Raw genomic sequence first — 24,789 nt, 5'->3', positions numbered from 1 at the left:
CCGCGGCATGTGGGATCTTCCCGGACCGGGGCGCGAACCCGCGTCCCCTGCATCGGCAGGCGGACTCTCAACCACTGCGCCACCAGGGAAGCCCCGAACATGTAATTTTTTAATTTACCTGATGGGCTTACAAGCAGATTGGAGGTGGTAGAAGAAAAAGGCAGTGGATTTGAATAGAAATGATCCAAGCTGAAGAACCAGGAGGAAAAAGATGAAAGAAAGAGAGCCTCGGAGACCAGTGAGACAATGTCAAGCGGTCTAACACATGTGTAATTTGTGTCCCAAAAGAAAAAGAGAGTGATAATAATGCAGAAAAAATATCTCAAGAAATGATGGCTTGAGGCCACCCAAATTTCGTGAAGAACATCAATTTATAGAGCCAAGAAGATCAGCAAATCCCAAATAAGATAAATAAAAATGAAGCCACACCTAGGCACATCATAATTAAATTACAGAAGTCGAAAGATAAAGAGAAAATCTTAAAATCAATTAGATAAAACCCAAATCACATACAGAAGAACAATGGTATGAAGGATGGCTTTCTTTTAATCAGAAACAATGGAGGCCAGGAGGCAGTGGAACAGCATTATTAAAGTGCTGGAATAAAAGTATCAACCCAGCATTCTACAGCTAGTCTTCAAAAATGAAAGTAAGTCAGAAAGAGGAAAACAAATACCGTATGCTAACACATATATATGGAATCTAAAAAAAAAAAAAAAAAGGTTCTGAAGAACCTAGGGGCAGGACAGGAATAAAGACGCAGATGTAGAGAATGGACTTGAGGACACAGGGATGGGGAAGGGTGAGCTGGGACGAAGTGAGAGAGTGGCATGGACATGTATACATTACCAAATGTAAAATAGGTAGCTAGTGGGAAGCAGCTGCATAGCACAGGCAGATCAGCTCGGTGCTCTGTGACCACCTAGAGGGGTGGGATAGGGAGGGTGGGAGGGAGGGAGACGCAAGAGGGAGGAGATATGGGGATGTATGTATATGTATAGCTGATTCACTTTGTTATACAGCAGAAACTAATGCACCATTGTAATTATACTCCAATAAAGATGTTAAAAAAATAGAATAATAGTAATGGTAAAAAAAAATGAAATAAAGACATTTTCAGATAAACAGCTGCATCACAAGAAGTATTTAAGGAAGTTTCTCAAGTTGAAGGGAAGTGGCCCCACAGGGTAACTCAAAGGTAATGGAAGGATTGAAGGCCACTGGAAATGGTAAATATAGAAGGCTATATTCTATTTTCTTCTCTAATTTCTTTACATGTGTCTGTTCAAAACAAAGCAAACAAAAAACTTTACCACTCTATTGTGGCAAGCGTAATGTATGACATAATATATATGACAACAATTGAACAAAGGATGGAAGAGCAAATGGAAATATACAGTACGTGAAGAAATACACTGTTAACTCTAAATACGCTGTCCTTGGAGAACCCATTAAAAATGCACATATTTTAGCTAAAAGCCAGAAGATTAAAATAGAATACCAGAATTATTGAACAGCCCAAAGAAGGCAGGAAAGGAAGAGCAGATGGAACAAGAGAAAGGTGTGACAAATAGAACAAAATAGTAATTGGCACACTGTCCAAACATGTCAATAAATACATTAAAGGTAGAGGATTAAATACTCTAATTAGAAGACAGTAATTACTAGAATGGGTTCAAAAGCAGAGCCCAACCATAATTGTCTAAAAGAAAGCACTAGAAATACAAAGACAAAATAGGTTCAACATAAAAGGATGGAAAAATACGTACCATGCAAACTTCATTAAAATCAAAACTAATGCTTATAAAAGGCAATGTTACAAAGATGAATAGGCAACCTACAGAACAGGAGCAAATATTTGCAAAACTACCTCATAAAGGATTTGTATTCAAAATATATAAAGAACTCAACAGTACAAAGATAAAGATCCCCATGAATATAAAAATGGGCAAATACTTGAACAGATACTTTCCAGAAGAAGATATATGAATGACTCATAAGTACATGAACAACTGTTCAGTGTCATTAGTTAACAGGGAAATGCAAATTAAAACCACAGTGAGATACCACTGTGGTTTTACATACCAACCGGGTTGGCTAAAATAACTGACCGCGCTAAATGGTGGCAAGGATGCGATGCAACCAAAGTGCTCATCCCTTGAGATGTAAAAAATGCTACAACCGCTTGGGGAAAAAATTTTGGTAGTTTCTTATGAAGTTAAACATCTACATCTACTCTTGGCCCAGCAATTGCATTCCTGGATATTTATGCAAGAGAAATGAAAATACATGTCCCCAAAGAGATTTATACAAAAATGTTCATAGCAGCGTTATTCGCAGAAGCCCAGACTGGAAGCAAGCCAAATGAATATCAGCAGGAGAATACGTGAACAAACTCTGGTTTCCACACCCCAGAATACTACTTAGCAACGTCAGGGAACAAACTACTAATACACCCAGCAACATGAATGTATCTCGGAAATTGTACTAAGCAAGAGAAGTCAGACACAGAAGATGACACACTGTATAATTCCATGTATATGAAGCTCTAGAATAAAACTAATATAAGGTGAAATTTTTTAGAAAAATGGCGCCAAGAGCCAGCAGACTGACTGACAAGGGATACAGGAATTTTGTGGGAAATGATTCTATTATAATCATAGGAGTGTGGCTCACACGGGCAGATTCATTTTTCAAATTTTTACAGCTAAGACTTGTGCATTTCAGAGTATTGAATTTACCTCCCCCAAACCTGTAAAATGATAATAATAATAATAATGCAGGTGGTGAGCATTGGGTAGTGATATTGATAGAATAGTAAAATGATGATAACTGTTGAAATTGGATGATGCATACATAGAGATTCATTACATTGTTCTGTTTACTTTGTATATGCTTGAAATTTTCCATGAATTAAAAGTTACAGATGGACTTCCCTGGTGGCTCAGTGGTTAAGAATCCGCCTGCCAATGCAGGGGACACGGGTTCGAGCCCTGGTCCGAGAAGATCCCACATGCCGCGGAGCAACTAAGCCCGTGCACCACAACTACTGAGCCTGAGCTCTAGAGCCCATGCGCCACAACTACTGAGCCCATGTGCCACAACTACTGAAGCCCTCATGCCTAGAGCCTGTGCTCCGCAACAAGAGTAGCGCAATGAGAAGCCTGCGCACCGCAACGAAGAGTAGCCCCCGTTCGCCACAACTAGAGAAAGCCCCTGTGCACCAACGAGGACCCAACACAGCCAAAAATAAATAAATAAATATATATTTTTAAAAAGTTACAGAAATTACTCCAGGCTCAATTTTTATAACACATTGTCTTAAATTTAGAGACTTCTTTTAAGAATGATTAGCTTCTGTGCCACAGAAATATTTTTAGTAAAGTATATTAATTCCTTTCAGTGTTTCTTTGTTAGTTAAGTCCCAGTAAAATTAAACGTAAAACGTGTATTAAAATGTCTTTCTAAAATTATTTCTGTGAACCTTTTTGTATTCGGTTGACCAGAAAGTTCATTTGGCTTTTTCCATAAGATGCTACAGGAAAAACCCAAACGAACTTTTTGGCCAACCCAATACATATGCATAGAGATTGGTCTGAAATGATGTTTGTCACACGTTCATTGTGGTTAGTGGGATTTGAGGTAATCTTACCCCGAATTTAATTTTAATTTCTTTTCCCCCCACCAGTGAAGAAACAGCTTTACTAGGAGTCTAGGCGTATTTGGGAAACCCAGTTCAGTCCCAGAGAAGTGAGGCTAATATCGGCACAGAGCAGGAATCTAACACTGCAGAATTTTCTCTTGAAGACCAAGTGTGAAACTAAACCTCCATCTTCATATCCTAACAATCAGAAGTGCTGCTGAGTTTAGCTGTGGGGAAACTTCTGGAAGCTCCTAGTGAACTAATGAGACTTGTTCATAAAGGGAGAACCTCCAGCACTGCTGAGTCTGAGCTCTGCATGAGGTTATGGGTCTGGGGTGGGAGGAATAGAGGAAAAGGTAAGGGGATGGCCTCATCCCCACACAAGGCCATCTCAGTGTGCAGGTGAGGAAGGAACCAGGGGTCTGGGGACAGAGGGCAGCAGAGGGACACTGGCTGACGAAGCACAGTCCCTGTCATAACGCACAGGGCCTGTGCTGTCTGGTGTGAGGGCACCTCCAGCAGGTCCCGGCAACACCCGGTGGCACCCCGTCCTGAGGCCCCTGGGAGAGAGCCTTCCTGGTTCTGTTCTGAGTTCATTCAGGGCAGAACTGCTCATGACTGGCGGCAAGTCCAGGGTCATGGTTAGCTGCGCGGGATGGAGCGGCCCCCCTGTGACACCTATACCTGTTAGTCCGGGAGACTTCTCTGGAGCAGTCACTTTCTCAGACCAAGAGGGAGCTTGCCCAACACAGGCCCAATCTAGAAATCACTCCCACCTTCTTTAATGCTTTTCTGTATTGCTGAAAATTTATAAACATGTATTGTTTTTACAAACAAAATTATTCTTAAAAATTGTGAAAGATGTATAGTATAAAAAGTTTTCTAGGAATGAGAGTTGTCTATAACAGCTAATTCAGATTTTGTCCGTGGACGTGGACAAAAATATTATTAGTAAATAATACCCCTGCCTTGAGAGTTCTAATGAGCCTGCGTGATTTCTGAACGAGTGCATGCCCAAATGTTTTGTCTCGTCCAAAAAAATGGGAAAAAGGAAGGAAGCTATGGCCCTGATTTCACTCCTTCTCTCTCTTGTGCTGATATGTCATGTAACCTAGAGATCATTGTGTGTGTGTGTGTGTGTGTGTGTGTGTGTGTTAGGGAGGGGGGTGGGTTTAGAGGAGACTAACCATTTTTTTAAGAGAAAATTTAAAAGCATCTGTCATTGTCTTTATTATAGTATCAATATTCCAAATTCCTAATTTCCCCATGGTTGCATTGCCATAAACTTGGATTTTCTTTTTTCATTTTTAATAACTTCAGGGGATCAGTATTGTGGAGGACTCCTTGAAAGACCTTCCGGCTCTTTTAAAACCCCCAACTGGCCAGACCGTGATTACCCTGCAGGAGTTACTTGTGTGTGGCACATTGTAGCCCCAAAGAATCAGGTAAGATTCCCTGAAAACATGAAGAAAGTATGCATGTGTGAATTAGTGTGAACTGTTAAAGATACAGGGTAAAAAAAAAATAAATAAATACAGGGTGAGGAAGACCCCCTGGACACAGTATTTCTTCATGCAAAGGCCCAGGTTAAAATTGCCTTTGTGCCATTTGACTTGCAAAGTCACGGATTTAATTTCCTATTATAGAATTGTAATTTTCAAAACAGGTTTTGAAATACAGATGGTCTGCAAATTCCACATGAGATTGTTTAACCCTGTGGAAGATGTTGTAAGCGTGGGGTTATAAGCAGCAGTGACTAACCATGGGAGCATAACAAATCCCCAAGTACATGTGCACTTCAGGTTACCATTTGCTCACAGAGCATTATGTCCTGAAAATGGCCCTCTTAGAGACCAAATCAGAAACAGCCTGAATGCTTCACTTCAACAAAGCCAATGCAAGCATACCACATCATCTTTTCTAAGACCATCTTTTCTAAGAATGGTCTGATGAGAAAACTGGTGGTGTGTGTTTTTTTCTTTTTTTGGTTGCTGTTTAAAATAAAATTTGTGTAGTTCCCCACAAATAACTTTATTCATTGCTCTAAAACAATCAACAGAGAAGTTTTCCATTGTTTATTAGTATGTGGTTATATGAATTTTTACCCTTTTTGGGGACCACTTTCAGATATTAATCACAGGGTTGAACTTAGCATGAGAATAGACCAAGCTTACATTGTGGAATTCTGAAAATAACTTTTAAAAAAATTGTTATTATTACAAAACATTACAGACTTAAAACACTGTATGGTGAGCATTATAATACTGTTAAAAAAACTTTTCTAAATTGATCTTTTGTATTGCTTACACAAATATTATTTGACATATATTCATTTCTTTAGTGGAAAATTATTCAGGTAAATATAACCTGCAAGTTAGTGATTTGAGTACACACACACACACACACACACACACACACACACACTTCACACACTTTGATCATAATCCTAAAATTCAGTTTTATTTTTAAGATGAAAAATATGTTCATTTATTTGATAATGAAAGATTCTATAGATCTATTAAACATTTTATAGTTTAAAATAAATTTAAAAATTAAATTTCTCAAACGTTTAAGCCATTATGTAATTCTTGAGATAGTATTGATCATTTTTCTCTCTGTGTCATTTGTAAATATGTTAGATTAAATAATTTGAATTTAATTATACTCACAGATTACAATTTAGCATCTTTTTCCCATTGTTTTTCTCTTGGATTATTTAAATTTGGGTTTTATCTTTTTATATGACTTTTGGCTTCAGCCAGCTGAGTTTTTAATCATGGTTGTAGTGTCTGAAATCACTGGAAACTGTCCAAATGAGAAAAATAATATGAGAAAGTTAAGTCCTAAGTAATTTCTATGTAAATCTATGGGCATTTTCTTCTATTAAAGACTTACTTTTTTAAAAATTATAACTTTCCCCTTTATCCTCCTATTTATTTACTTATTTTTATTTTCTCTTCAAAAGTTCTGTGACTATTTTCTAAGTAGAAAAAGTTCAGCCAATTTTTTAATAACCTAGAACACATTTTATTACTAACCGCTAAGGAGTTACAGGACCCAAGGAGGAAATATTTTAATATAATTTAAAGCAGTGTTAAGTATGAATAAGCAATTATTCACCCATCACTGGTGCTGACTTTTTAAAAGTGGATAAATATGTAGATAAGTGGCAATGATGTTCAAAGCCACATTTTACCTCTGTGTCTCTCTGTGGTACCATTGCTGTTATCACCTTCACCCACATTACTGTGTCTAAGTCTTTGCTAGCTAACAACTAGTAACAGTGTGCCTGTCCTAACAGGAGTTAATGCCTATTATATTCCATAAGCAGCAAGGAGGGTTGCCTGCCCACCTGCCGTCCAGCAAGAATGGGTACCAGCTCTCTGGGTGCCATGGGTATTTATGAACCCAGTGAGACTTCCTCTGACTCACAGGTTGGAGGGAGTCTTGAAAAATCTGCTTATGAGGGGAATGATTGCTCTTACATCAAAACTTCTTATTGATTCGAATAATTTAGGACACTATTACTGGTACCAGTGCAAAAAAAAATTAAGAAATACTTCAGAAATCTAACACTGACTTTGTGTATCCATGCTTCTATGCAACCTCTTCAAAAATCAACCAGATCACCAAGTAGACTGTGTTTGGCAGGCACAGTTTTCAAACATACTTCCAGAAGACATCATAGTCAGTTCCCACTTCCCTGAACCTCTGGTCCTAAAGAATTTGACTTCTTTACATGTGGTGGGAATGTGAGTCTCCTTTTCTTGAAAGGGGAACTGTTGTGTCTACCCATCTCACACATCCCAACACACACTACTATAGGGGACATTGTAGACAATATTTTCATTTCTATTAGTTTTCCTCTAGAGAAGAATGAAGTTGGTGTATAGCCCCGCTTCCCACTCCAACACAAGCCCAATTTAAGTCTTAACATAGGTTTCTGGGGTTATATAGTGTTTTTATACTTTCTTAGCTGTAAGTGAACAGAGTTCCCACGTTTAAGATCCTAATTAGGATTGATTTGGGCTTGAGATGGTCTTTTGGAATGATTAAAAATGAAAGCAAAAGAATACCACAATTTTGATAACTAATAAGTATGTAAACACTGAGAAAAAATTCAAACACGGTGAATACATTTTTTTAAGAAGGAAAATCGTGGTACCCTACAAATCTGGGGAGAGGAAGAATTCTGTTTGAGGTTGTTCTGCACTGTTCCTCTGACACTTCTAACGTTGTGCTTTCACTAAAGCTTATAGAATTAAAGTTTGAGAAGTTTGATGTTGAGCGTGATAACTACTGCCGGTACGATTATGTGGCCGTGTTTAACGGCGGAGAGATCAATGACGCTGAAAGAATTGGGAAGTATTGTGGCGACAGCCCCCCTGCGTGAGTAGCACCTGTTTTATTTCATTAATATTTTAGGAGCTCTAAACTCGTTTCTTATTAAATTGACCAATTATATTGTATTTGCTGGAAGATTCTGTGGTGTTGTTTTGTTCTCAAATTCTTGGGTTCCATGGCAGTGGAGTCCCGTACCTCATCAACACAAAGAGTAGCCAACCCAGAGAGCGAGGCAACATTAGCAAGAGTGTAGAGAGGGCTCGGCAGCCAAACAGATAAACCGAAGTGGAGCTGGTGATGCCCCTGGGGCAGATGCTGAGCCAGAGACCTGACCTGGATACCTCACTGCCCTGCAAGTGGGGAGCTGAAGCATCAGAGTGGAATGAGGAAAATTCTGAGCAAAAACTAGGGAGCTGATTATTGGGAATCCAGACGAGGAAACCTGGAAGCTTATGACAGATCCAGGTGATTTTACCTGTCCTGGACTTTGGGGGCTTTATGCCGCCTCGCATTGTTGCTCAAATTCTTGCTGAGTGAGCCTGAAAGGTACTGTGTATTTATCACCAAATATTTATGGAGCTAAGAGCTCTGCCACTTACTAGATGCATGACACTGGGCAAGTTACTAAACTCCTCTGTGCTGTATTTTGGTGCAACACATGACTGTTTTGGTGCAAGATATTTCACACCGTCACATACAGTACTAGGAAAAGTGGCAATGACATTACTACAGCTTGCCGGCCAAGTCACCACTGTGCCAATTTAAATAGCCTTTCTTATTCTGTTGCTTCAACATAATTAGAATATCTGCATCACTTGATCTTACACGCATTTCTATGATTTCCCATAGACACATCTGAGTTAAAGCAAGGTACTTTCCGGTTTAAATTCATTTATATTTATTATGTTTGATAATAGTAAGCATTTTTGATGTGGATTTTACAGTCCAGCTGTAAAATGTACATGGCATTGCTAGGGGAGGGGACAAAACTAAGACAGTTTTGAAGGAGAAGGAACCGGCAGGAGGATTTGACCAACCATGGTGGAGCCAGGTCAGAAAGCTGTTGTAATTAAGACAGTGTGGTTTTAACAGAGAGGTAGAAAAATTGACTAATGAAAACACCAAAGAGAGGCCAGAAACATATCCACATGTCTCTGCAGATGAGACATATCCCAGAGACGCACAGATCAGCAGGTAAAGGATGACCCTATTGAAGAACGAGGCAGGGACAACTTCTGCTTCTATGGTAAAAATGAATTGTATTCATATCTAACAGCACACAAACATCAATTACAGATGGACTGGGAACTGAAATGAGAATTTCTGCTCATCAAAATACACCTTAAAGAGAGGGAAAAGGGAAGGCACAAAACGGAAACAGATATTTGTAAAATACTTGATATATTTGGCAAAGACCTAGGTCTAGGTTCCAAAACATATCAAGAAATCCTTAAAAACTATTAAGGAAAAGATAACAACTCAGAAAAAATGGACAAAAGACATGAAAAGGCGTTCCCCAAAGAAGAAAGTTGCACAGTGAATAAATCTTTGACAAGAATGTAAATTGGTACAATCACTTTGGAAATCAGTTTGGCAGTATCTAATAAAATTGAAAATAAGGACTTCCCTAGTAGCACAGTCGTTAAGAATCCACCTGCCAATGCAGGGGACACGGGTTTGATCCCTGGTCCGGGAAGATTCCACATGCCGCGAGCAACTAAGCCCATGAGGCACAACTACTGAGCCGGTGAGCCACAACTACTGAAGGCCGCGCGCCTAGAGCCCGTGCTCCGCAACAAGAGAAGCCGCCAGAGTGAGAAGCCCGCGCACCGCAACAAAGAGTAGCCCCCACTGGACACAACTAGAGAAAGCCTGTGTACAGCAACAAAGACCCAACACAGCCAAAAATAAATAAACAATTTTTTTTAAAATTTTTATTTATTTTATTTTTGGCTGCGTTGGGTCTTCATTTCTGTGCGAGGGCTTTTCTCTAGTTGGGGCAAGCGGGGGCCACTCTTCATTGCAGTGCGCGGGCCTCTCACTATCGCGGCCTCTCTTGTTGCGGAGCACAGGCTCCAGACGCGCAGGCTCAGTAGCTGTGGTTCACGGGCCTAGTTGCTCCGCGGCATGTGGGATCTTCCCAGACCAGGGCTTGAACCCGTGTCCCCTGCATTGGCAGGCAGATGCTCAACCACTGTACCACCAGGGAAGCCCAATAAACAATTTTTTTTAAAAATTTGAAAATGAGCTTGTATCCTCTGACCTGCTATAGAGCATATACCCTACTCTTCTCGTGGACAGTTTTGTCCCTGTGCATCACAAGACATATACAAGAATGTTCTCATTAATATTATTTGTACTGGGGGGAGAGTAAACAGCACAATGTTTATCAACAAGAGAATAGTTCGATTCTGTTATAGTTCACACTATACAGCCCTGAGCACAGTGGATGAATCTCACAGTTATAATGTTGAGGGTGAAAAAAATAACAGAAAAAGACACACTATACTCTTTCATTTATATCAAGTTTAAAAAAAATGCAAACCTATAGAATATATGGTTTCACGATGCACATGTATGAGTAAATCTGTAGACAAAAGGAAAGGAGAAGCACAAAACTTAGGGCGGGTGGGGGCAATGGGGATATCACTTCAGCATCCCTGTGCCTGGTTCAAATCAGTATCGATACCACTGGATTCAGTTCCGAAACATTTACTATATATACCCCAGCTGTGTGGCAGACACGATGCTAGGGACCTCGAACACAAAGATAAAATAAAAGATACAGAGGTAAGTAGTGGGAAGGACCAAAACAAGGCAGATAGGTAAATTGGCAACGGAATGTCCTGGTGGATTTCTGACAAGGAGTCCTTTGGTCCAGTCGGGACAAGTGGTGGGAGGTCAGGGGAGGTTTGGGAAAAGAGATGATGCCTGTTGAAGCTGAGTCTTGAAGCAAGAGTGAGAGTTAGAGGCAGAACTTAGGACAGACTCGTTCCAAGCAGAGGGGACTCCGTTCTTGAAGATCCACAGGGGAGATACGTGCTATTCTGGAGCCTGAACCTTGAGTGGGCGCCCAGAGAGCAAGGAGGCGGAGAGTGGAGCTGGGTTCCACGTCCTGCAGACCTGGGGACTCTCGAAGTGCAGTTAGGGGAAGTGATAGGACCGGTGCTTCTAGAACGCCCGCCGTAGACAAGAGGAGCAGGGAGCTGGCAAGGAGGCTGTAGCAGTGGTCCCGGTAAAGCTGAGGTGATAGGGAAGGGTGGTAGAGATGAAGAGGAGGTGGATCAAGGAATATTTACGAGGCAAAATTGGCAGGACTTGGTGGTTGGTGGGCTGTAGTGATTGATGAAGAGGTAGGCTGTGGGTGACAAAGCAGAGACAGCTCACATAGCCGGCTCTATAAGACACCGGTCAGCATCCTCAGTCCATCCTGGGATTTGCCAGTGGGGAGTGGGTCCAAGTGAGATGCCCCCTTGCCTTCCTAGCGATTTGTAACATTAATGTGCAGATGCAGCACTCTGCCCTCAGTACGTTTGTGGCACTGTGACTCTGTCGCATTCACACTAACGCTCAGTAGCAGCGTAACTCAGTAGTGGCGTATCTTTGTTACTAAAATACTCTTCCTTGAGAAAATTCAGCTTCCAATATCGTGCTTCCAAGATGAGTTCATAGAAAAGGCAGTGAATGATCACTATGATTATAACATCATGCCTAGAAGGCTGACCTGGTTGGATCTTAAGGTTTTCTTTGCTGCTTATAAGAAGTGCTTTTTGTAATTCTATCATCTAAACAAGATTAACGTGTCTTATTTGTACTTGTAGTTGAGAACTGTGTTTCCTGCACACTGTATTTATTCAATGGAATGTGTTTTCAAAAGCAAGACAAAATATTTCTGTTCCAGGCTTGATTCTTAGAAGCATTATTTAAATGACCTTGGTCACTTTTGTGACTGGAACTCTAAATGTGGGTCACAGAGCTTGCTCTTAGGTTTGTCTCGTCCCTTGGCTAAGAAGGCAATAACCTTCAGGACAGAAAAGAACCCTGCAGTTTTTCTAACTGGTTGGGTCAAGTCCAGATCTACCTTCCCCTCCACCCACTCCACTCAAAATAGCTGACAGGTTGCCTCATTACTTACTATCCGTGAGGGCTAAGAAGTGATTCAGCTGAGATGACGACTCAAAAAAAGGAGTTTAGTCAAACCACCAATTAACTCAATTAAATAAATTTTCCACTTCTGAGTTAATAGTTTTAAAATAGAATTAGCCAAACAGCATTTTTAAACCATTGTTTAAATAACAATAGCAAGATTAAATGAAACTACCGTCTTGTATAATATAGTTATCCCCTGAGATTTAACAGAGCTTCTGAGCCTCAGTTATTATCGCCACTAAACCTTTAGTACCAGCACGCCCCTAAAATTGCTTTAAAATTAGAATTCTTAATGATATCTTTCATGACCACCAAAACAAAGTAATCTTTCTCTTTCTCTTTCTCCTTCACAGCATTTTGCTACCCAGATTATAAACAGAAAGGTTTCCATTTCAGGCACGCATAAGAACTCTCATTAACAATGAAATGAAAGTCCCATTAAACCCTGCATGGCTTTCTTATCCCTAGGTGACCAACCCACTGAGGTGATCCCTTTGGTGGTGTCTTCACAGGGTGTGGGAATTTGTTCAACCAAAGTTCTCCATCTGATTCCCCAGGGCCAGCATCCCTAGCTCCCCAGGCCAGCTGGAACCCAGAGTCTTAGTTCAAAGAAGCTGTGTGGTTGCCAAGTCAGGCCAAACCCTGCGGTGCTTGTGAGGAACCAGCTGCAGCTTCAGTGTTTACCTTGGTCCCAACGTCTACCAGTGTCTCTAAAGGCACCTGGTCCTTTCAAATGCTGACTCTCCTTGGCCTTGGCAAATCACTTGAACTCTCCGATCTTCACTTGCCTATTCCATGAAGAGGGGATAATAACAGGGTTGTTGTGAAGACAGAATTCAACAGTTTTCATAAAGCACGTGCCTAACTGAGCAAACGTTCAGTAAATGTTAGCTATTCGCATTAATACTGAGCAGATTAAGACCATCATCTTTTCAAGTATTTCAGCTTTTCAGTTTAAACAAAGAATAACCTATCGTCAGAAATTGATGGAAAGTTAGAAAATTCTACATTTCAGAGAGGTGTCACCTAAATTTTTAAATATATATACAATTACATCTTTTTTTCTTTTAGGCCAATTGTATCTGAGAGAAATGAACTTCTCATTCAGTTTTTATCAGACTTAAGTTTAACTGCAGATGGATTTATCGGTCACTACAAATTCAGGCCAAAGAAATTGCCGGCAACTACAGCACCACCTGTTACCACCACCTTTCCTGTGACTACAAGTAAGTTTTTCTCGTTTGAAGTTTGTACACAAACTTGAGGAGTATAACAAAAATTCTTCTGAAGTAGAAAAAAAAAAAATTAAATAAGAGGAAAATACTTGAAACTAAAATAAGTTAAATAAGATGAAAACTTATGGAAGAGAATAATATGATTCCATGAATTAAAGAAGAGTGTAAGGTGTAAGAATGCTTCTAAGCTAATAATTTTAAAATGTTACCTAAGAAAATTATGGTCACTTAAAAATGCTAGGAATCCCGTTTTGGCACAGATCACATGACAAGCCTACTTTTTCCTGGCACTTATAAAATTATGTGTTTTTTTTTTTTATTACATAGAACTGTAGTGTTTTAGGTTAAAGTTTCAGGGCCCTGATACCTGCCTGTTTTCACATCTGCCAGTATTTGGACTTTTTTGGGATGGGGTATGCTCCAAATTGTGTCATACAAAATGTATTATTTTTTCAAATTGGAGTAAATCAAACAAAAATATTTGAGGTATTAGAGAAGCCAGTCGGGAAACTCTGGTATTATCTAAGAAATGGAGGGGCAAGTGTGGGTCCTTGTATCTTGTCTCTGTACCCTGTCAGCTCCACCCACCAGGATTTCAGGCCTGAGATTTCAAAATCTAAATACAGGGAGGAGAAAAAAAGGGGGAAGGAAGGATCTAAGGTTAATATATGAAATAGGCTGAGATAAACCCAGCTTTACTGCCCACCATTTTCTGCAGGTACCCTGAGCAGGGCCGTCCTGAGTACAGGCACTTCCAGAAGGGCTGATTTTTCTGAGCACTCCACAGTGTGCCACCTTGTGGCCTGCAGGTGTATTGCCGCACGTTACAGCAATATTTCTCCAGCCCATCTCAGTGGACCCTGGTCTCCTATTCTTTCCAGTGAATTATCTGTCTGCATTCATGTGGTTCCCCAGCTTTTATCTTGTGGTTCCCCAGCTTTTATCTCCAGTCCTAAACTTTCTCTGAAATTGCAAACATGAATTTGTAATTTTCTCCTGGAGTTTTGCAACTGCTAGACATTTAAATTAAAACATATCAAATGTAACTCATTTCTATCACATTATTTTCTGTCTCAGTTCTGCTTCTCCACCTGTTTTCCCAAGCATGGTCCACAGAAACTGTAGCCACACTCTTAGGGTCCCCTTCCTCTGTCTTAATTCCCCACTGAATGCCCCATACACACACACACACACACACACACACACACACACACACACACAGAGCAGACTGTGTCCTTCTCCCACTTAAATTAATTGTCTACACCTGTGCCATCCAATACAGTGGCCACTGTTGAACACTTGACATGTGACGAGTGCTACTGAAGATCTGAATTTTAATTTAATTACAATTTAAAAGCTTCCGTGGCCAGTGGCTACCATATTGGACGGCGCAAGGGCCAAACCCCTTCGCACTTTGTACCTAGCCTCTCTTGCCAGGTTCATCTTTAGGCCCTACCACCTCACTCCTGATGCTCTGAGTAGTTGGGGTTTTATCCTAAGTGCAGGGGAAGCTGTTGGTGGATTTAAGGAAAGTTCAGGATTAGATTCACACTTTACGAAGATCACTCTGTGAGGCCCCAGTGAGGTGAATGGACTGTAGGGGTCAGGAGGGTCAGCATGTTCTTGGGGTTGTCCAGGGGAACTGCACCAGACAGAACTACAGAGACGGTCAAGAGACACTGACAGTTCTGCAGGCCAGAGACCTTGGGAGATACTGACAGGGCTCAGCGGTTAATTGGACTAGGGCAATCCAGAAGCATGCCTCCCGGGTCCCTGGCTTGCACAACTCAGAGGAACCATGTTACCATTCATAGAAGTAGAGTCATAGGTGGAGGGGTAGATTCATAAGTTAAGCTGTGCCCTTGTGGGGTTAGAGGTGTCTGTGAGACAAGCAAATGGAGCCGTTATGGAGACAGTAAGATCTACGGGCCTCCAGGCCGGAAGAGAGATTTAAGCAAGAGATTTAAATTGGAGTCTTCAACATGGTTGACCCCATGGGGGAGAGGTTACAGGGGAAAGGAGAAGGGCTGGCATTAAATCTCTAGAAACTCCAGGTCTTTAAAGAGGGAGGATCTGCTGGCAGAGAAGAATGAAAAAAGCAGCTAAGGGGCAGCAGCGGACGTGGGGGGAACCCAGGTGTCTTGGGGGCCGGGGAAGAGAGTGTTTTGAGAAGGGGGTGGTCAGAAGAGCCAAGTGTTGATGAGGCTTCAAACAACGTCAGGACTAAAATGTTACCATGTGATTTCATGACGTGGAGGCTACTGGACACCCTGGCAAGGGTTATGAGTGGAGCTGTGCAGGCAGAAGCCAGATGGGGGTGAGGGGCGTGTGGAGCAAGGCGAGGAAACTAAGTCCAACAACTCAGTGCACAGGTTCAAGCCTAAGGGAGGGTGTGAACGTGGTAAAGCCAATAGGAAGTAGCCGGCACAGCAGGAGAACAGAAGGGCAGAGTGAAGGAATAAACTGTAGAGGAAATTTCCACAAAGATGAGCGGGTCTGGCCTTCGGAGGACGCACAGAAGGACAGACCTTAGACCAGACGTGGGCAGCCTCCTCTCTCAGGGGAGGAAAGAAGAGAGGGGGGCAGATAAAGACCGCTCGGAGGTCTGGTGGGGCTTCGAGGACATTTTCTTCTATGATCTCTGTTTTCCCCAGAAAATAGGCAAGGTCACCTGCTGAGAATGAGACGGAAGGGAGGTGGGAGCCCCGGGGGGTTGGGAGAATCCGAAAAACAGCTGTGGAAATTGGAGACAGCTTGTCACTTGGACGAGGGTCCATTTGTGTCCTCAGCTGTCTACGTGCAGGCACAGAAGGAGAAGCAGAGGCTCCTTCAGGCTTCCTAAGGGTTGGAGGGCAGAGGGGAAAGGGAGTTTAACATATTGTCAAGAAAGTGGGATAACAGACCATGGAAATTAAGTGGAGTAGCTAAGGAAGTAGAGACGGGCCAGGATGGTGCAGTGGGAAGAATGCGAGGGGTCAATGTGTTGAACCTCTAAAGACAGAAAGCAAGTACTCGTGAGAGTCTGAGAGTAACTAAATAAGCTTGAAGGAGAGGAGGCTACACTGGCTGACAGGGTGACCACACTTGGGAGATTGGTGATGAGACTTCAGCAGGACCTGGAAGCCTGGGACTGAGGGGCGGAGACGGAGCAGAGAACGTCTCTGGGAAGGATGGGGCCGTGGCGGCGCCGAGAGGGATCGTCCCCGAGGAGGGAGGACCCACCGGCACGGCCGCGGGAGCACATGGAGAGGAGGGCTGAGACACAGGTGCCGTGCTGGGGAGTGCAGGGCAGCAGAGAGGACGGGAGCATGGCGAGGGTCAGGGTGGGACAGCTGATGGCTGAAAGGCAAGAGAGCGGGGATGTCCCGAAGGGAGAGAAGGGGCCGTGTGGGACACCCACCCAACCTCCAGACTAGCATTCCGAGGCCGAGAAGGAGCTGGTTTCCAGTGGCCCACGTGAAAAGATGCTCTTTCATCAGACAGGGAGAACCACTAACGCCACTACCTTTTGACTCAGTGAATGAGGTAAATTCAGGTCCCCAACTCCTAGAACAATAGTCCCTCTAAATGCTTTCTGAGCTCTTTCTCCATATATATGCTATTGTGTTTATTTTACCATTAAACTGTGTGTATTTTAACATTAAATTGTATATATTTTAATACTATAATACCACTTTGGATCCTTTTTGGAGTTAAGTAGGGGTACACATTAAGAGTAAACTCACAGGGAGGAGATATGGGGATATATGTATATGTATAACGGATTCACTTTGTTATAAAGCAGAAACTAACACACCATTGTAAAGCAATTATACTCCAGTAAAGATGTAAAAAAAAAAAGAGTAACTTCACAGAAAAGTTAGCAGAACATATCAGCAGGGCAATATTACAGTTGTAAATTCTTACCCACCAAGTAGCGTTCTGTGACAGCTTTGTTTAGTTCTCCTAGCATGTTGCCACATATAAGTGAATCATTAGGAAATATTTTGGAAACATTTTTAATGAGGATTATTTTCATTTCATTTCATTTCGTTTCATCATAGTACAGTTTCTCAACCTTGGCACTATTTACATTTTTGGCCAGATCATTCTTTGCTGTTGGGGGCTGTCCTGTTCACTGTAGGAAGCCTAGCAGCATCTCTGGTTATATACTCGCTAGATGCCAGTGGCATCCCCTAGCTGTGACCACCAAAAATATTTCCAGGCATTACCAAATGTCACCTAGTGGGCAAAATCACCCCTGACCGAGAACCACTGTGGTTACCTGTTTAGTTGTACTTTCAAATTTGTCTACTTCTCAGTTCTTAAGATCCTTCTAGGCAATGAATAATCCTTACTAATAATCCTTACAGGCTCAAAATAAATGTTTAGTGATTGGTTGCATCTAATTACGGCTATAACACACCTTACCACAGGAGCAGTGTTCCCAGAAACCTGTACTGCTCCCATTTGGGCGACTGTGTATTTCAGGTGCACCAAGAAAGTACCCTCCACCCTCAGGGGGAGACCCATTGGATTCCTTTCAGAAAATGAGGAGTTAACCTACATCTCCTGTGTTCATATTTGTTGTACTGGGTTTTTCTAAGCAGGGCACATGAGACTGTATCTATTTTTAGTTACAGCATTAGTTATATATAAAGGAAGAAGAGAATAGGGCTAAATTTGGGTTATCTTTGATCTCAGGTTTAAAACTCCGCAGAGGGTATTGAGTTACCCTGAAGAAATTAGAGCAGGAGTCGGTAGCATGAAGCATTGCCTTTGCATGCTTTTTAATTATTTCATTGCAATGACAGATTGGTGGCTCAGGGAAATATATGGGAATTTTAAATTGGTAGATTCAGATCTAAACACCAATTATACTTGAATTCATTTTCCTGAATCTTATGTCTTTCTTCTCTGAATGAAGGTTTAAAACCCACCGTGGCCCTGTGTCAGCAGAAGTGTAGACGGTCGGGGACTCTGGAAAGCAATTATTGCTTGAGTAACTTTGGTAAGAAATAAAACCCAGCCTTTCCTCTTTAATCAGAAACCTGAAACCGCATGCTTAATCTCAAAGGAACTGCCGTGAATGTGATGGTAAAGGGTCAGTTACACTCTTCATTTACCCAAGAAAATATTTTCTTACACACTAGGGTATGTTGACTTGTGCCTTTTGAAGTGTTAGATTTCACACCTGAGAAAAATTCATGTACAGAAAATATACATTTTCCACGTAAACTTAATAATTTGACTCCTGGTACGTGATACTACCGCTCTGTGTCTTCTGGCTGGCTCCGTATTCCTGAAAAACCCTGTATCCCTTTTTTCTCACATAGTTTTCACGCACTGAGTATTTTTTTCACACATCTGTAATTCAACTGAAGTTAATTAGAAACATGTCCAAGCTGGCCTCTCTCCAAAGAAATTCAAGTATTTCCTCTGTAGTGTCCTTCCAAAGTACTAAATTCAAACTTGGAAATCTGAAATCCATTTGGAAACTCTTATAAACTGGAACCTGAGGAGATATTACCTAATGACTTAGAATTTCTAAGAGTTTTTTCCAATTAAAAAAAAATTGCACTTTATGTGAAAACCACTTAAGAGCAAAAGATCCCAAGTTTAATTTATGTTGGTTATGTTTAAAAGGAACATAGAAGAGAAGTCTTATCAGGAAAAGAAAGTTGGTACAGCCTTTAAATAGGTTACCCAGAACAAAGGGCCTCCCAGATGAGGCTTTGCTTGCTTTTTCTTATGCCTTCAAGTGGTAACTGCAGCCCAGACGGACTATGTTGCAGAGAAGGTATGAAGGCACTAAAGAATCTAGGGCCCTAAATCTAACTGGAGTTTGCAGCCGAAATTCAAATAATGGCATGAAAATGAAAACCGGTAGCACGAGGTGTCATTGCTCCCACACCCAGTGTCGTCTTCTGTAGGAGGTGCTTAAGGAAATCTCCCTTCCTGTCCTCAGAGCCCCCTGATTTCACTCGGCTACTGACTGACGTTTGGCAGTAAGCACTCATGACCGAAAGTCAAAGTAAGGCGTGAGAAGAATTCTGATGTTATGAGCTTTGCGTACCACATAAGCAGTGTGTTCTCACTTTATCCTGAAAGGGTCATATCGGCCAAGTCCAAAGCTCGATCTATTCCACTGTGACTCACTTCCATGGCAAAATGACCCAATACTATCACCAGTGGCCCATTGGTTTCCCACCAGCATTAGTAACACTCCTTTAGGGGCAGGTTTTGATTGTCACAATAACTGCCGGGTGCTGCTGGTTTTCTGGGTAGAGACAGGATTCATCAGAAAGTCATTCAATGCAAGTCCTGCCTCACCTGGAATGTTCACTGCCCCCACCCCCCAGAATGCCAAAAGCACGCCTTTGAGAAACACAGCATCTTTCTTTCTGTGGGTCAGAAGTAGGACTCTTCTCTGAGTGTCACATAGTAAAAAGAGAGAGTGACATAATGAAAAGCAACTGAATTTTGCTAGAGTTTTTTTTTTTTTAAGCAAGAAAATGTCTTAAGCTATACCTCAGTTCTATACTTTGACTTGTTAAATGCGTTAAACAGGATGGATAAAAAAGAGAATGTGAAAGACCCAGAAAACCACAGATATTTAGTGATCATTAGAGGGAGATGGGGATCTATGGATGAATCAAAGTTCAAGGAGAGAGCACCTGATATCCACTGAGAGAAGACAAATAAGGGATGAAGTGGGGGGTTGGCCTAAGGAACAAAAATAATTCTGGTTTTTGCTAACCCTGATTACCTTCACTGCTTTTATGATACTCTTTCTTGAAAGGGGCTTTTACTTTCTGACCCCCATCTTCCCTCTTCCTTCCCCCCACCTCCATCCCAACCTGCTGCTTCTAATGCTCTTTAGTTTCCTCCAGCACCTGCAATTGGTCATTTGCTGTAGAAGCCTGGGAGAAGGCTTAAGGGAGTGGATATTTGTAAGACCGATTCTTCATTTAATAAATACGTGTTTATAAAAAGAAAGTTCAAGGAGAGAGGCCAGCTGAAGAGAGGAACCAGGGGGAGACACAGAAAGGTAGGCGCTCACCCACACAGACACAAGGACTCAGATCTTCGTGGCTCAGACCCCCATCGTGCAGCCTCTTAGTATGGTGTTACCTCTAAAGGTACAAGGTCCTGTTGAGTGTTCACAGGTAGAGGCGCATGAGCCCATCCCTTATTTGGTAACTGATCCACACGTTGGATAAAACATTGGAACGAGCCCTCGTCTCAGCAACTGACTGCAATTCGGCAGATATTTTGGTGTTCCTACTCAGTGTCAACGCCTAACAGCTGCGGTAACATAACAGCTCCACGACTCCTTTTGTTCAACTTGAATTTTGGTGACAACTGGACAGAATCAAATTCAATGGCTCTATTAGGACCTTCTTTCTTACATTAAAATGTTTCCCATCTGACACTTAGAGAAATGTACAATTACGTTCAGTTCTGCCTTCACTCTTGCCTTCACTGTCCCATTATTTCAAAAACGTTTTCTTTTGCAGTCTTGGCCGGGACTGTTATCACCACCATCCCTCGAGGTGGGAGTCTGCACGCCACGGTCTCAATCATCAACATCTATAAAGAAGGAAATCTGGCAATTCAGCAGGCCGGCAAGAACATGAGTGCCAAGGTCGTCGTGGTCTGTAAGCAGTGCCCACTCCTGAGGAGAGGTGAGTCAGAGAAAAACCTCAGTCTTTCTTCCAGGGGAGCTCAGGAGCAGAGAAGGGGACGGGAGAGCCTCTCTGAGAAAATCATGGATCTTTCCATGCCATGGCTGGTCTAGGGAAGTAAAGTCAGGGCGAATGTATTGCCCACTTGTGGTTTCGAAGGAGGGCCTTTGGAGTCCGCCAGAATTGGGCTCCAATCCCAGTTCCGGTCACTTGTGGAAGAAGACGAGATAATGGAAATGATCAATGATTCCAAGAAACGTCTGAAGTTGGATCAGTAGGGAACAGACAGAGAAGGAGCACATCAGGAGAAAGAGATTTTGAAGTATTGCACTTAAGGTGCCACTACTGTGTGTAGAGGAAGATATCCATCAAGGAACAGGAAATTCAGAGCTGGAGTTCAGAAGAGAGGTATCTATGGGCTAGAATGAAAGATTTGGGATTCATTTGTAGATATAGGATTATTAAATTCATAGATGGAGATGAGTTTATTAAGAAATTTTGGAAAAAGAAAAGCTACTTCAGAGCCAAAGGTACATGATTTTTTTTTTTTAAACAGGTTCTTTAACTTATAAAAGTAATGTATGCTCTATGGGTTTTTTTGTTTTTGCGGTACGCGGGCCTCTCACTGTTGTGGCCTCTCCCGTTGCGGAGCACAGGCTCCGGACGCGCAGGCTCAGCGGCCATGGCTCACGGGCCCAGCCGCTCCGCGGCATGTGGGATCTTCCCGGACCAGGGCACGAACCCGTGTCCCCTGCATCGGCACGCGGACTCCCAACCACTGCGCCACCAGGGAAGCCCCTGCTCTATGGTTTTTAAAAAGTTTAAATAAGTAGAGAAGGATATAAAATAAAAAGTGAAGCCCTTTCCCTTTCACCAGAGGCACAATGAACAGCTCCTTCCACACGGTTCTATCCATATCAAGCCTGCACATACACACGTAGAGAGAGGGATCATGCTACATATGTTCTACTGAAACTTTTCCGCCACATGATGTATATGTGGACAGCTTTCCATCAACAGCACGTATAGGTCTCTTTCTCGGCATGGCAATAATGCCTGGCATTCCACTGTGTGCTATGCCATGATTTCTCTATCCAATATCAGCTCATTCCTTTCCTCAGTCTTGTTACACACCTCTACTACAAGTGAAACAAACCAAACCTCTGCCACACACACACAGAAATATAGCATATCCACTTCAAGAAAGCTTTACTATGAATTCAGACTGTTGAGAAGAGTCGGAAGGTGAGCAGCCTCACACTGACTCTTTAGAGGGAATAGCAAAGACTCTGTAGAAGGTAACACTTCTTTCCAGAACTGCCCGGAACAGCAAATAATGCACATCTAGACACAGTCAAATCTCGATGCTAGCAGTCCAGGCTTTCGGTGGCATCTACCTGCTCATCCTACCAAGCTTTCACAGGCTCAAGACCACCATGATGCCAGTGTAGGCCCACAGAGGAAGGCCTATGCAAGAGAAAAAGAAACACATATTTCTCTTATGACACACGGGGGAGAGGGAGAATAAAGGGGGTGGTAAGACACACTTCCTTTATGACATTTTTCTGAAGCAGTATAAATCTTCAGAGCTGAATCCTACATAGCTCAGCTTGGGCCCCAGTCTAGGCCTACCTTAGCCAGAAACACGGATATATAAAAAACAGTATAACAGAATAAAGTACTTTTTAGGACTTATCTTTTTGCAAGGGACTATAAGAATGGAAAGAAGTATATGATCCAACCATGCCCTCAAAAAACTTACATAGTATAAATGTTGGAGACGTTAATAAAAAGTCCAAGACAACAACAACAGAAGACGATGGATCATTAGCTGACAAATGCCTGGGGAGATCCAGAAGCCTTGTGACACCAGGAGAGGCCATCTGAAGCCCCTTGAGGAAGGAGAGCCTTTCACAGAAACAGTGTATTGTTCATAGCAGACACTCAGTAAATACGTCAGACCTTCCGCAGAGCTGGACGTGACCGGATCGAATCATTCCATCCACATTCCTACTGTTAGCAGAGCTGGAACATGCTATTCAGTTACATTTAGATTTTTTTCCCAATGAGAGTCTTAAACCAGATTTTATCCTAGATAGGATAAATGTCTAATTATACCCTTTACAGAGCATTTACCTAGAGGTGAGTTATAGTCGAAGTTGTTTCAAACCAACACACAGAGAGAAAAAAATTAATCTTATATTCTCTTTTAGGTCTAAACTACATTATTATGGGCCAAGTGGGTGAAGATGGGAGAGGCAAAATCATGCCCAACAGCTTTATCATGATGTTCAAGACCAAGAATCAGAAGCTCCTGGACGCCTTGAAGAACAAGCAATGTTAACAGTGAACTGTGTCCATTTAAGCTGCATTCTGTCACTGCCTTTGAAGGATCTATTTTTTTCTCAGTAGGAAAAGAAAATTTATAACCTGAAATATTGAGCATTCAGAGAGATTTACTCTTCACATGATGTAGGTCGGAGAGCTCCGGTGTCACTGATGGAAGTTCTGTTGCCTGCACAGAAGAGAGCCGATTAGAAACCTGCAGACTTAGTGAGGTGATAAGAAACTAAATGTATCAAGCGTTGACAGTTTGGAAGCAGTTTATTTATACATCTCTGTAAAAGGATATTTTAGAAATGAGTTGTGTGAAGATGTAAAAAAGAGATTTTATACGTGCAATATTTATAGTGATATTTGTTTTACCTTCAAGCATTTGCTCTGAGTTGTTATATTCTTCTCCTGCATTTTTAAAATCAGTGCTTAATAAAATATTTTTAAATGATTATATAACAGCCATTAGACTTGCTTTTATAGAAAGTGGGACACTGTAAAAAGAATATTCCCTGCTATTTACACATAAGGTTGTCCTTGTATCAGTTTATACTTTGCTAAAAGAACATTCCAAGAACCGCAGGGACTAGATGGACTCAGTAATGTAAACAGACTATAATTCTTCTCTGCAGAACCAGAGAATGTTAGAGCCAGAATCGTGTCCCTCAGGAATCTCATTCAGGTCCTTCATTTTGTGATAGAAATGGAAGCTCAGGTATATTTAGTGACTTGTGCAGAGCACACATCTCCCAAGAGACAGAACAGGCAATCTAGCTCAATTTATATAACTAGACTAAAAAGTTAAAAGCCAAAGATTATCAGACTGGATCAGAAAAACAAAATACAACAATATACTATTTGAAAGAGACACCTAAAGCATAAGGACACAAAGAAGTTGAAAAGAAAAGGATAGAAGAACATAAATATATCAGGCAAATATTAACCAAAACAAGACTGAAGTGGCTTTATTCATATTAGGGAAAAAAATGGACTTTAAGGTATTTCTCAAGATGAAGAGGGTTACAAGGAGATAAAACAATTCTAAAATTTGCATGCAGCTAATAACATGCAAAGATATATCACTAAAATATTTTATCCTTCAATATAATATAGGCTTCAAAATATATAACTAAGTCTGGCATAGTATAAATGGAAATTGACAAGTTCACCATCATAGTGGGAGATTTTAACACACTTCTCACAGTAATTGGCAGATTTAAAAGAAACAAAAAAAGATATAATTTTTTTAATAACATCTTTATTGGAGTATAATTGCTTTACAATGGTGTGTTAGTTTCTGCTTTATAACAAAGTGAATCAGCTATGCATATACATATATCCCCCTATCTCTTCCCTCTTGCATCTCTCTCCCTCCCACCCTCCCTATCCCACCATTCTATGTGGTCACAAAGCACCG

The 24,789-nt window shown here is 41.5% G+C and overlaps 1 protein-coding gene across 1 annotated transcript in view; it reads left to right on the top strand.

Moving 5' to 3' along the window:
* Positions 1 to 23,837, top strand: part of PCOLCE2 (procollagen C-endopeptidase enhancer 2) — a 71,240-nt gene extending 47,403 nt beyond the window's left edge. Inside the window, exons 4-9 of the mRNA XM_027091635.1 lie at positions 4,964 to 5,088; positions 7,896 to 8,032; positions 13,208 to 13,362; positions 18,278 to 18,361; positions 20,871 to 21,038; positions 23,252 to 23,837. Coding sequence (XP_026947436.1) covers positions 4,964 to 5,088; positions 7,896 to 8,032; positions 13,208 to 13,362; positions 18,278 to 18,361; positions 20,871 to 21,038; positions 23,252 to 23,382 — 800 coding nt within the window. The 3' untranslated portion in view covers positions 23,383 to 23,837. The remainder of the gene's footprint in view (positions 1 to 4,963; positions 5,089 to 7,895; positions 8,033 to 13,207; positions 13,363 to 18,277; positions 18,362 to 20,870; positions 21,039 to 23,251) is intronic.
* Positions 23,838 to 24,789: the final 952 nt, after the last annotated feature.

This window comes from Aethalodelphis obliquidens, unplaced genomic scaffold, assembly GCF_003676395.1.
Source record: "Aethalodelphis obliquidens isolate GAN/ISIS:26980383/991018 unplaced genomic scaffold, ASM367639v1 scaffold72, whole genome shotgun sequence".
Lineage (NCBI taxonomy): Eukaryota > Metazoa > Chordata > Mammalia > Artiodactyla > Delphinidae > Aethalodelphis > Aethalodelphis obliquidens.
This window is presented reverse-complemented; position numbering and strand designations above follow the sequence as displayed.